Source organism: Halichoerus grypus, chromosome 4 (genome assembly GCF_964656455.1).
Source record: "Halichoerus grypus chromosome 4, mHalGry1.hap1.1, whole genome shotgun sequence".
NCBI lineage: Eukaryota > Metazoa > Chordata > Mammalia > Carnivora > Phocidae > Halichoerus > Halichoerus grypus.
Window position 1 is genome coordinate 73,215,193 of NC_135715.1, and position 13,620 is coordinate 73,228,812.

Consider the following 13,620-nt stretch of genomic DNA (forward strand, 5'->3'; position numbering starts at 1 on the left):
TGCTCCCTCAATAGCTTTTTTCCCCTAAAGATTTTATCTATTTAGTTGAAAGAGAGCAAGAGAGAGAGAGAGAGAGAGAGCGAGTGCACGAGCAGGGGGGAGGGGCAGAGGGAGAAGCAGACTCCCCAAGGAGCAGGGAGCCCGATGCTGGACTCGATCCCAGGACCCTGGGATCATGACCTGGGCTGAAGGCAGATGTTTAACCAGCTGAGCCCCCCAGGTGCCCCCTCAATAGCCTTTTAATAAAATCCTTTTTTATTAACCAGACAGAGCCTTTCCCATTGCTTGCAAATGATAGCTTTGACTGATACACCATGTACTTTTCAAGGCCAAAATGGTTGATTAGGAGAATGGTAGCAGCTTGCAGACGACCTCTGACAATTGGCATGTACAGTCTGGTGGCTTTCCAATCAGAGAGATGTGGACTGAAATCTCCACTCTGCCCCTTACCAGTCGAGAGATGATGAGGAAGTTAATGAACCTCTCAGGGCCTCATTTTCCTGTTCCATTCAATGGTGATGGTAACAATAAGCTACTGGAGCAGTTTGGGAGGACTAAATGAGATAATACACCTGAGACTCTCACTGTGCATGATGGTTATGTTGACATTCAACTTGACCGAGCCACGGGATACCCAGATATTTGGCCAGATGTTATTCTGGGTGTGCCTGTGAGGGTGTTCCTTCATGAGATCAACATTGGAACCAGTGAAGCAAGTCGAGCAGAGTGCCCCCCTGATATGCAGGGGCCCCATCCAATCTGAGGGGGGGCCTGCATAGGATAGAAAGGGTGACCCTCCCTCAAGTTCAAAGGAGCTCGCCCAGCCTGCCCGCCTTGAGCTGGGATCTTCTCCTGCCTTTGGAGTCAGACTGTAACACTGGCTCTTCTTGGATCTCGAGCCTGTCAGCTTTCAGACCGGAAGTCCCCCGTCTGCTCTCCTGGGCCTCCAGCTTGCTGACTGCCCATCTTGGGACTTCTCAGCCTCCATAAGCATGTGAGCCAATTCCTTATAACAAATCTCTTTATATATATATATTTTTTCTGTTGATTCTATTTTTCTGGAGAGCCCTGAATAATACACAGGAATACATGGAACAATAGTGCATATTCAGTAATTATGGTAGCTATTTGTTGTGTTAGTTTTCTTATTATGTGACAAATGATGAAGCCAGCACACAGCGCCCAGGAATGGCCCCTCAAACGCTGCGGCAGCATCCTTGTATTTCCCCCACCTGGAGAAATTCATTGACCTTTCTCTATAAACCCCGAACTTATTCCCTCCCTCTTCCCAGCCCACCTCTCTCTCTCTCTCTCTCTCTCTCTCTCTCTCTCTCTCTCTCACACACACACACACACACACACACACAGAAACACACAGAGCGCGCAATTCCTGGAGATGCCCTGGATCACACTGAGTTGGAGTGGGGGAGACATCTTTAGCTCCCAGATGTGCACTGGCAACTTCTGCTTCTGGCACCTTCCCTCCCTGTAGTATACCATGGCTCCCACAGCCCCCAGGGATGCTGACATTCAGCCGTCCGCCTTCTCCTCCGCCAGGCGTTCCAGGAGAAAATAAAAAGCCTGAATTTCTGGGGGCCGCTGTGGAGGCTGCTCCTCTGGGTGGGTCAGAGAAGAGAGCACAGCCAGGGAGAGGGTGTCCCTAGCCCGCTGACTTAGACAGTGCACACTGCCCCCCCTACCACGTGGCTTTCAAAGGGGTGACTCAGGGAGAGACCCCCCCCCCAAAGACAACTGCACTCTACCAGGTGGTACTGAAGACTCCTGGGTGCAGCTCAGTGAGAATAGCCCACCCCAGCTCCCGGGCCAGATGCAGGGGCTCCCACCCCTCCGGTGTGGCACTCCCACCCTCCCCCCTCCAAGTCTGACGTTCCTCTGGATAAACAGGAAGCATGGGGGGAGCCCAGACTGTGATCTTGCTGAAAGCTCCAAACATGAGACATCCGGCCTCAGGACCACTCAGGGAGCTCTTTAAAATGCAGACTACTCCTCCACAGCTCAAATACAGAGCAACAGAATCCCTGGGACTGTGCCCCAGAATCTTCGTTTTTAACAAGTTCTCCAAAAGACATTGGCAGGCACGTGTCTGGCCAGGGGAAACAGCCCTGAGCTGAAGGGAGCCCTCTCCCCTTCCTGGAGCCAGACCTCCCGGTTTCTGGCTTCTGTGATTTTTGGCCACTGCATGACCTCTCTGAGCCTCAGTTTCCATGTCTGAAAGATGGGAGTGATAATAGCTCTACCTCAAAGGTTATTATCGAGAAAATAAAAGTGCCCAGCACAAAGTAAAGGATCAGTAATTGTGAGGGAATAACTGCTCCCCAGAAAACTTTCTTTTTCCATATGTAACATGGAGAAAGTCATATCTTGCAAAGCAACTACTATACTTTTTAGGGTATACAAGCAAGTTTGAAAAGCACTCTTTTCCAGAAACAACTTCATAATGTACCAAGTTACCTTTAAAACAACTACAACTTACTGGACACCTTCTGTGTGGCAGCTTTGCCAATAATTCTGCCTGATGGGTAGTATTACGTCCATTTGCAGAGACACGGAAACCTCGACTGCCCTTTGCCCCAGGTAAAGCAGGATTGGAACCTAATCTAAGTCTGCCGCCTTCATAAAGCTGGTTAGTAACTGTCTCATCAGCAGGAGCTCCTGAAATTTCCCTGTTTTTCCACAGTCATAAAGACACGTTAGTATCTCCAGGCAAAATCTGTTTATGTAAGTAAGCCTTGCTGTTAACAATGTTCTTCTAGTTTAAATAAAGAATGCCAATAAAAAAGTGGCAGCAAATATTTTAGAATTTTAACTCATTCATCCTCAGCTGAGCAAATAATGCTCAAAAAAACCCCAATGCTTTCCAGTTTGTAAAGTAAGAAATGTCATTTTCTTTGGAAGGGTACTCTCGCCCCGTGAGGAGTGTTTGCCTCACTCCCCGCTCAGCTCTGTGATCTCTCCCCTCCACTGATTTTGTCAACACCCTCAGATTTGGGTCAGAATCGTATTTTGCCTTTCATCCCACAGAATCCCACCCTCAAGGCCGAGCCCCTAGGACTCCCACGGGACTGAGTTTCTGGAAAGAGTGCTGTCTTGATCACAACAACATTCAGCACAGAGCTTTGTAGGAAGCAGGTTCTCAATAAATATGATTTGAAATCATGCAAATGACTGTCTTGGTGGTCTTAATAAAGATGTAAAGAATACCCAAAGCAATAATACTTATTTGTTCAAGCAGGCCTGCTGTGGAGAATGCGAAAGGGCCAACTCTGACAGTTGGACAAAGGGAACTCAGCACATAGACACACACCCCTGCACTCACAGCCACATAAAAGTAACTGGAGGGCCGCCTGGGTGGCTCAGTCGTTAAGCGTCTGCCTTCGGCTCAGGTCATGATCCCAGGGTCCTGGGATCGAGCCCCGCATCGGGCTCCTTGCTCAGCGGGGAGCCTGCTCCTCTCTCCCCCTGCTCTTGCGCTCTCACTTGCTCTCTCTCTCCCTCTCAAATAAATAAATAAAATCTTTAAAAAAAAAAAAGCAATTGGAGGGACTCCTTAAGTTTTCTAATGGTTCACCTTAGCAAATGTTTTTGGGGATCCTGTTTTGTGGCGGACACTCTAACAGGTGCTGTGAAGCCGAAGATGTTTGAGGACCTGTCCAACCCTTGAGGAGCTCGTTCTCTCCTGAGGCAGAAGCACACGGGGGTGGGACGCCTGGGTGGTCATTTTTCCTACAGCCCCAGCTAACTTCATGGTGTTTGAGTTTGTTTATATATCACGACCTTCTTATTGAGTGTCAAAGTAGCTTAATACTCATTTTAACAAAGTCCTTAAAAATACCCCACCTTTTGGAGACAGATCAAATGGTAAGAATAAGTTATTAATCATACAAATTATCATCGCATTGTAAATTTGGATCGGTAACTTTGCATAGTGAGAAGTAGAAATTATAACACGTACACGGAACAAAAAAGCTATTCGAGCCCCAAGTTCATGACTAAACAGTCATCTTGTCTTTTCCATTTGCTCTATTGTTCACTGCCGCCTTCCACAGCTATTTATTTTAATCCATTTCTCCAAAGAGATATTAATAAACTTTAGAACTCCCGTTGTGACCTTCGCCTTGACACAAGCAAAACAAATTTATTTTCTTATGCTATAATAGATTTATTTTCCCATTTTTCGAGTTTGCTTTTCGTGAGGAACATGTGAGGCACAGAATGTACGCAGGATGTACAATTTAGCCGTTTGGATTTCATCCATTTCCCTGGGACCACACCGATGGGCACGTTAATGAAATCATGCCACAGTTTCAGAGCAGAATAGAATGGAGCCTCGACCAGGAGGATGAGTGGCAGCCGTGGAGACGGGGGGAGGGGGGGCACAGAAACAGAGGCAGGGGCAGGGGAGGGGGCACGGAGTGAGGAGGGGCCATGAGGATGGAGAGGATGACACTGAGGATGGCACCTCAGAGGTAAGGCAAAACTGTGATAAAGGTGTGAGGGTACTCCCACCCACCTGCCCACCTTTCCAACTTTCTGCCCAGTGTTCCAGAAGCTGTGACCCACCAGGACTACAGTGACACCCAGGGCTCCGATGGCTCTGCCCTCCCCACTCCTGTGGGAAGGGGAAGCTGGCTCAGAGCTCGGCTTCCACTAAGGGCCTCCTCAGCACCCAGTCAAGCCCAAATCCTCGGACCCTCTTTCCTATACACACAGCCGACAACTTCCCACCCTACCTGCCTCCTGATAACTCCAGGCTCCCCCTCCATCTCCAGGGCTACTATCCCAGGGTTCCTTCCAGATGCACCCCACGCACCTCACCCCCATCAGCAGGAGGCCTGGGGAACAGGCACTGAGCCTTCTGAGACCAGAGATCCAGGTCATATGCCGGGTCGGGTCTGGGGACCAGAAATAAAGGAAGCTTGGAGGCCCCGGAGGTCAGTGATTTGTGATGCTGAGGACAGGAAAAATACGATGTGGAGTGCTTTCTGCGTGGCCCTCCAGCCGGCCTGTGCCCCAAGGGGCTGCTACTCCTTTGGAACTGCCCGTGACTCCTCTTTTGACCCCTCTGGTCTACACTGTGCTCTCCCCTGGAGAGGTCAAGGGTACTTCCTGTCCTTACTGGTCGCTCACTTGGAACTTCATCACAGGCTGCCTTGGGACATCTCTTGTATTGTTCTTTTTAGCGTTTCCATGATGACTTTTCCCATGGGATGTTCGATGCCTTCTTCCCATGGGATGTCTGATCTCGGCTCCTTGGAGGTGGAGAGCCCCTGGCACTGGGTGGAAATCCGGGCATGCTGGGGGCGTGGCAATGATTAGGTCAACCTGTTGCTTTCATGTCCTCGCCTACAAAGTTAAGATGTATGGCAGAAGCAGGAATGGCTGAGGATAGAAAGAACTGCTTTTGTTCTGAGGGTATGCAAATGAGCAAGAAGAATTAGGTGCTTTTTCAAAGATAATGGAATTCAAAATCGTATTCTTCCTTAATTATTTGGACACTGCTTTAGACATGAATTATCTCATTTTTGCAATCCTTCATGCCATTTTGCATAGGTAGACACCCCTCAACTATAGGGAAGAATGGTGTTAACAGCATAGACATGGACATGGGTGTCCTTGGAAGGCAGGGTAATGGTCCGCAGCGGCCAGAAGCTGGATATGTGTTATTTCCTCTCTGTCACTGCTGATAAAGTACTTTAACTACTCAGAACATCTCCTGTCCTTGTTCTGCAGATGTGACAAGTTGTCTCATGCAATCTCCCATTACTGTCCCTTGGCACCAAAAAATAATGCATTCAGCTCATCATATTATTCATCAAATATTTACTGAAAACCTACCACTCTAGGTGCAAGCACTAGGCCCAAAGCCTGGGATACAAAGTTAGGAAGTGCAGTTACAGCCCACAAGCAGTGCTCCTTCCAATGGGGGTGACAACTAGCTACATGACATGGTCGGGTGTCCCACAAATGCTGTAGGCATGGAGAAAGACTCGAAGAGGGCAGCCCAGGAGCTTAATAGAGCACATGACTTGGGTCTGGAAAAATGAGTTAGTGATCGGGGCGCCTGGGTGGCTCAGTCGCTAAGCATCTGCCTTCGGCTCAGGTCATGATCCTAGGGTCCTGGGATCGAGCCAAGCATCAGGCTCCCTACTCAGTGGGAGGCCTGCTTCTACCCCTCCCACTCCCCCTGCTTGTGTTCCCTCTCTCGCTGTGTCTCTCTGTGTCAAATAAATAAATAAAATCTTAAAAAAAAAAAAGAAAAGAAAAATGAATTAGTGATCTTTTAGAGGAGAAGAGGAAAAATATTCCAGGCACAGGAAATAGCTCCTGCTAAGGCAGGAAGGCATGGAAGAGCCTGGTATATATTGAGAGCAGCAGACCGTTCTGTTGAATGGGCTTTCAGCCCCACTGTGTGAGGGGGCATGTAAATGTGTGTGAGTGTGTTTGTAGGAGGGGATGAGAAGGCTGGAGAGGTGGGAAATAACCTTGATGTCATGCCTCATTTGTATTTTATCCAGTAGCTAAAGGGAACACAGCTGAGGTTTTTCAATCATGAAAATAAGTGATTAGAGTTGGTTTTAGTCAGGTTGTTCCGGTGTAAAGAAAGAATCAGAGGGGTGTCAGTCCAGAAGACAAGAAACCGATCTCACCTACACTTGCCTGCCTGTCTAGGCCAGAGCTGGATGGATTATGGCAGAGTGATGCTTCAGAGAAAAAGAGGAGAGAGAACTGACAGATCAAGTGCCCTGTTGGATGTGAGGGTCAAGAAGACAGAGCAGGAAGGAGATTTTTTTTTTTTTTTAGAAAGAGGGAGGGGTGGGGGGGGAGGAGAAGAGGGAGATGGAAAATCTTAAGCAGGCTCCATGCCCAGCACGGAGCCCAACACAAGGCCCAGTGCGGGGCTCAATCCCACGACTCTGAAATCATGACCTGAGCCGATATCAAGAGTCTGATGCTTAACTGAGTGAACCACCCAGGCGCCCCAGGAAGGAGAATTTTTAAGCAACTCTAGGTAGGATGCACTTACTGACATAAGGAATTTTTATTTTCTAATACAGGTAGAGAGAGTAGATTTCCATTTGCACCAATAAATAAAACTGCTATTCATGTTTGCGATTTGTTAGCACCAGCGTACTATGAACCCCTTTCCTTGAAAATCACGTGGTATCAATTTCATGCCTGTGGCAAAGTGCCCTAATTAAAGACATCCTGCAGTTGCTCAAATCTTTTCTCCTCCACATTCTTTGCTTTCTCCCACAACAGATTCCCTCTACATCGGCTCCCCTACCGCAAGACACCAATAGGAGTTCAGGCTGAGGACAAGCATGGAGCCGTTCTGGGCGCTGGTGCAAGTATGATTTCTATAAAAAGACATTTAAAAAACAAGGAGCAATGTTGCCATTTTGCCTTTAATGGAAAAGTGGCTAGCAGTTACAGTAAAAAAAAAAAAAAATTTTTATTTAAAAAAAAACCTCTCCAACTTCTAGGCAATCACTGAATTTTCAGAAATACACATACACTTGAAAACCAACAGTTTGTATAAAAATAAACTTTGAATGTGTAATTAAAAAGGGACGTCCCCTGTCTTTTTCAGCTGCACAAACGCACAATAAAAAGGAGCCGAGTCTGTGTGAGATGGGTTTACCCCAGTGCAGAGGGGGCTTTGACTTTGGAAGACAGAGCCTGCTTGAAGCGCCTCTTGAGGTCTTGCATGTTGGGAGAGCGCGGCCGGGGAATGATGGAGGCTCTTCTCCTCTCCCCGCTGAGGCTGTGCAGCTTGCCCACTTCTTTACAGAGGTGCTGAAACACGTCACAGACGTCCTCGTAGTTTTCACTGGTGGAAATTTCAAGGAATAGGCTGCCCAGCTCGTTGGCCAGCTGAATGCCATCATGCGTTTGCACCTGCCGGGCATGCAGAAGGTCCCCCTTGTTGCCCACGATGATGACAGGGGCCTTGGAGTCAGGGTGGACCTTCCGGATGTGCTGGTAAAGGGGGCGGATGGACTGGTAGCTGTCATAGTCTGTGATGGAGTAGACCAGCAGAAAGCCCTCTGCCCACTGCACGCACTTGGCCAGGGAATCACCTACCTGGGTCAGGCTGTCTTGGACCTGAGAAAGATCAGAACGAGTCTGGATCAAGGAAGCCCTCAGTGGGAGAGGACTCAAAATAACATCAGAGTAACCCTTGCAAAAAGCATTCAAAAGAGAAATCATAAATACAGTTTTCAGATGCTACCTAGCTTCTGCAGAAGGAGGCTTTGGACGCAAGAAGAGCAAGCTCCCTGCCTGGGTTATTTTATTGGCTGTCACCAATGCATTAACCCCCTGCTTGGCAGGTATTCTGTGGTGAGCCCTGGCTGACTGAAGAATGACTTCAATGAGAACTTTCAAAGAAGAATGGCGCAATCTTCAGGGAACTGAGAATAAACAAAACTTTGAAAATAAGCCAAGATAAATATCTTTTCCCAAGCCCATAAAAATATTTTTAGCATATCCTTTTTGAGAATGTTACAGAAACAAAGTCCTTCTTTCTGGTCTTCCACAAGACCTTTCCTCCCTCCAAGGGATCGCAATTAATAACTTGTTAATCAAGTTAAATTCCCGACTGCTTGCCAAGGGGTTATCTGGTTGCAATTAACCGACTTGAGGGAACAGTTAGAAACCCAGAAGCACTCTCGCTGTCCTTGCTAGGGGAGAAGACCCTCTCCAGAATCCCACCCCTGTTAATGGTTCCATGGCCGAGCTCTGAAAGAAGTGGTGAGCCCCATCCCTGCAAGTAGTGATGCCTCTCCCAGGGCTGCAAACAGAGGTTAACTCTCTCTCCCCTTTGGAGGAGCTGGACTGGAGGAAGCTGCCTCTGGAACCATCCACTCACCCCGTCCCCACCAGGAGGGTTTCTAACAGCCCGCCTGGGGACAGCCCACGCCTTCATCTGAATGCAAAACAGGTGTGTTCACACATCTTGCGCCCGCTGAGGAGCCCCCTGGGTGTGTGCGCGGTGGTGAGCCGTTCGCTTCGGGCCGTCCTTACCTGGATGCCCCCCGGGGTGTCCTGGATCTGCAAGGAGAGCTGGTCTCCCTCTACGTAGACGAGCCGTGAATACAACTTGCCTGAAGGATGAAGGAGACTTTGCTTTTAAATTCCTACACACATATCAGCAAAAAAGAAAATCGGAGCATGCAGCCACAAAAGCAGAGAGCACGAAATTATTCTAACCTGTATTCGGTTCATAATCGCCAATAAATCTCTTGGTCAGGAAGCGCACAATCATTGCTGAAAAGGAAAAACAGGAAAATCAGTTAAAGGACTAGGACAAAACAGTCAAACCGGGACGCTCCCGTGGAAAAGGAGAGGGCGCTGGGCCGCAGAACCCCGGGTACTGCCCAGGTTGGAAGGCTCTGCAAAGCCAAGGGTGCGGCCGTCGCGGTCTCTCGCGGGTTTGACTGCAGGTGTCTACCTGCCGCACGAGCCCCCCTCCTCCAGCAGGGGCCAAGCCAGGCGGGACCCCAGGAGTAGCCGCCCCGAGGAAGCAGCGGGGAAAGCGAGCTGGCGGGGGAGAGCCGGGGCTGGCGCGGAAACTTGCAGGTTCTTCTGGCGCTCTATCCTCCTCCCCTCCGCCCAGAGCTCCGGCTCTTCCCCGAGGCCCCGTCGTCCCCGAGCGGGCCCCTGGGCACTCACCGCTCTTGCCCACGCGGCCGGCGCCCAGCACGGCCAGCTTGATGTCCTTGGGCAGGAGGTAGTCGGAGGAGGACTCGGGGATGGGCGCGAGCAGACAGTGCCCAGACATGGTGGGCGGCCGCATGGAGAGCGCGCCGGCCGAGCGGGTCCCGCCGCCGAGAGCGCACGCCTGGCCTCGGCCGCAGCGGAGCGGCTCGCGAGCACAGAGAGCGTGCGGACACAGGTGCGCGGGGACCGCGGCGGCCGGCCGAGCTGTCAGCGCCGGCCGTTTTAAAGGGCTGCGCGCGCGCTGCGGGGGCGCGGCGGCCGCCTCCGGCTCCTCCCCCTCCCGCCCCTTCCCGCGGCGGCCGGGAGGGACCGGGGCGCTGGAGAGCCCGGGGGGAGGGACCGGGCGCCGGCGGCGTGCGCACCGCCTCGCAGCCTGACGCGCTCCGTCCGGGCCCCGCGCCGCTGCCGCCCCCAACCCCTGAAGGACGGCCACGGTCCCGCGAGCGGTGGGAGGCCTCTCGTGGGGCTGTGCCTGCGCCGCCCTGGGGGCCCCTCCACCCCGCAGAGGCGAGCCCGGGTCACTAGACCAGTGGGTGAACCTGCGATCAGTTCTGAGCCGGGGGAGGAAAGAAACAGGAAAAAGTGCAATCAGTCGGATGTTTCTGCAACAATGGGAGGGGTAAATTCCTGTTGGGTATATTGCCCTTTTTATTTTCAAAAGGTGCTGAGGGGTGACATTACTAAGGAAAAAGGAGGAGGGTAAAGCCCGGAATCCCTGAATTAGTAGCCGTTATAAGGGACCTGCAGTCACTGTGACCTTGCTCCACAAATGTGAAGGCCTCTTGGGGGCAGTAATTGTTTGCAGCTCAGCCTCCAAGCCCAGACCCTCGCTGCTGGCCTTGGCTGAATCCACTCCTTAGTGAACACTCAATACACATTCCATCCCCTGGGAGCTTTGGCTCCGGACTAATTCTCCATCATTAATACTGTCTTATGCACTTGAGTCGTGCATTTGCTTTTATTATTCAAGTACTTACTTCTAAGCGCAAAATGAAGTGTAGGATAAGGATGAGAGAGTGGAAAAAGGGGACACAAAAGAGAAAAATGTCCTGGTCTTGGGTTTGGGGAGACGGACCATAGTAAGGCCTTGGGATTTGATCCTTACAGGTTAGAACTTCATGCTTCTGGCCTCCTGTGTACCAGCCTCATATGTCAATTGCCTATTGGAGGGCCCCTTCCTTACCCCTTCTCTGTCTCGGTCGTATTAGTTAGCTTTTGCTGCACGACAAACTGCACGAAACTTAATGGCTTAAAACAATCCCCCATAGTTGCTCATGTCTGTAGGTCAGTGGAGTGGTTATCCTAATCTAGGCCAGACTCAGCTGACCTAGGCTGGGCCCTGTCATGTATCAGCAGAGAGCTGGCAGAGGGTGGCAGGCAGTCAGCTGTGATGGGGGAGGGGCAGTGACGGACTCACCTGTCGGAGTCCGTCCCCGCCCCCCCGCCCCCCCCCCCCCCACCAGGACGGCTAGGGCTTGCTTTCATGGTGGTTGAGCAGGTTTCAGAGAGAGTAAGTGGAAGTGGAAAAGGCCTCTTGAGCCCTACTCCACGGTGGAACCCATAACCTCTGCTGTATTCTGTTGGCCAAAGCAAGTCACAATTCCAGCCCAGATTCAAGGAGAGGGGAAAGGATACACTCCATGCCTAAGTGGAGGGAGCTGAAGTCACATTTGAAAGGGCTGGGTGGCTCAGTCGGGCTAAGCATCTGGCTCTTGGTTTCTGCTCAGGTCGCGATCTCTGGGTTGGGAGATTGAGCCCCACAGTGGGGAGTCTGCTTCTACTCCCCCTCTGTCTTCCCCCTCCCCCGGCTCATGCACTCTCTTTCTCTCTGAAAAAGATATTTCAAAGAAATAAAAAAGACAGGGCTGAGTGAGATGCAGAGAGGGATAGAGGTTGGAATCCATTTTTAGCAACCAACTACACTAATGCATGTTTCCTCCATCTACCCAGAATTCCATCCTCGACTCCAACCACTCTCACTTCCAAGTTCCACCATTTCTACTGCCTACACCCCTGGGTGTCTCCCCCTCTCCATCCCCACTGCTCTCCTCACCTCTCAGTTGAATTCTTCAGGACTCCTGCTGTAGACTAGGAATAGATGATGACTTGTTTACTTGCTCTTCCCTTGGAAGCTTTCTTTGATCAGCACTGCCAGCCCCACTCCTATCTCCCAGGTCCTCCCTCTTAGGACACCCTTGGCAGCACTGATCTCAACTGTTACTCTCTGTAAAATTTGTTTCATGACTGTCCCCAGGGGGCAGAGACTCTAGCTTGTGTCTTTAGCATCAGCACATAGTGGTACCTGGGACTTTGAAGGTCCTTTGTTCACTGACTGACTTTCTGAATGAATAAATGAATGAATGCTGTCTTCACTGTGTGAAATGGAAAAGACAGAGGTCATATGTGTAACCATTATCCCAATAGCTTGGTTTTGAGAGCAACCTACTCTCGAGAGAAAGTGTTCCAGGAAATGTCCTGAGGTAACTGCTGTATCTCAGTTGCACTGACCTTTGGCAGCTTACAAGGCAATCCCCTTCTGTTAAACTTCAGTTTAACTGGGAAGATTTAAAGCAGGCCACCTCATTCCTTGACAGGAGAAAGCACCACAAAGACAGTTACTATTTACAGAACCACTCTGAAACCATTGGTTCCAGGGATCCTTCAGCTGTTCAGTGATAGGGGTCCAAGTCATTGTGTCCCAGATGCTCTTTGGCTCTCTTTGAACACAAAATGGCCCCTGTTTCACCAAACACCAAGTCCTCACCAAAGCAGGAAGGGAGTGTGGGATTCTATTGTCTTTTTATTATGAAATAAAATAATTCTCAGAACCCAGCAGACTTTCTCTTACCTCTCATCTCCAGAACTGAGAAGCTGAGAGTTTATCCAAGTATCTAGCAAAGAAGACTGGGATTGCCACTACCTTAGAACAACCCTAGCTCCTCCCCAGGAGCTAGCGGACACCTTGCTCCCCCATTAAGTCAAGAAATAAAAGAGGGGATCTCTGTTGAGCAGGAATCAATGGACTCTGCACCTTTCACTTTCCTGGGATTAAAATGCAGAACTGTCAAGGGAAAAGAGCACTTTCTTAGCCGAATCTTGGACTCACCTCTACACCTCATTCCCCATCTTAATTCCCTGTCAGGAATAAGATCATTTTAGTTTAAGGTCACCCAATAAGTAAGATTCCTAAGACTGTTCTCTGTCCACTGATAATTATGTTCCATTTTGCATTCACATTGCACCTTAGCTCAGAGAGCTCAAAATGTTATTCCATTCTCCTTGGAAACTCTTTGCATCTGCAAATAGACAAGATAATCCATGACCTTTTAATACAGACAATATGTTACCGAACTGTTACTGATGAACTGTTACTGAACATTATAAATAGCATTGCCTAAATTGTTGCTGCTTGTGTTCTATTTCATTTTGGATTTCTTTGTGTCCAGAGTTATGTAAAATTGTACTGCAACCAATATAACACAGGCATACTGAAGTGGTTTTAAAATGACAATGGAAATGTGTAGGCACAGATATGGATACACAGATCCTGTGGGTGTTTGAAATGACTATGAAGGGCAGAATTTGGTAATTCGCAAATAGCAGCCTTGGGAAGTTATTAACCCTTTACCAGCCATATCAGCTTGATTTCTAGCCGAGGTAAAGCTGCCAAGGGTCCTCCTCTAGTTCAAGAACATCTCTCCCTCCACCATCCATCACCTCCTAATACCAGCTCTTCCTGTGTATCCTAAATCCTTGAACAATGAGCTCACTGAAGACTCACAGACTACCTTTAGGTAATTTCACCAGAATAAAAACTGTGCTTTGCTACCAGTTTCCTGCTTTATTTCAACAGTCAAAATTATTGAAAATCTACTC

At 49.5% G+C, this 13,620-nt stretch overlaps 1 protein-coding gene across 1 annotated transcript; it reads right to left on the minus strand.

The window, feature by feature from the left end:
- Positions 1-7,041: 7,041 nt before the first annotated feature.
- Positions 7,042-9,984, minus strand: RASL11A (RAS like family 11 member A). The gene is made up of 4 exons (XM_036077027.2): positions 9,697-9,984; positions 9,235-9,291; positions 9,049-9,128; positions 7,042-8,127 (listed from the first exon to the last, which is right to left on the minus strand). Exons 1-4 carry the CDS (start codon positions 9,818-9,820, stop codon positions 7,660-7,662), a joined length of 729 nt encoding a protein of 242 aa, XP_035932920.1. The 5' UTR covers positions 9,821-9,984; the 3' UTR covers positions 7,042-7,659.
- Positions 9,985-13,620: the final 3,636 nt, after the last annotated feature.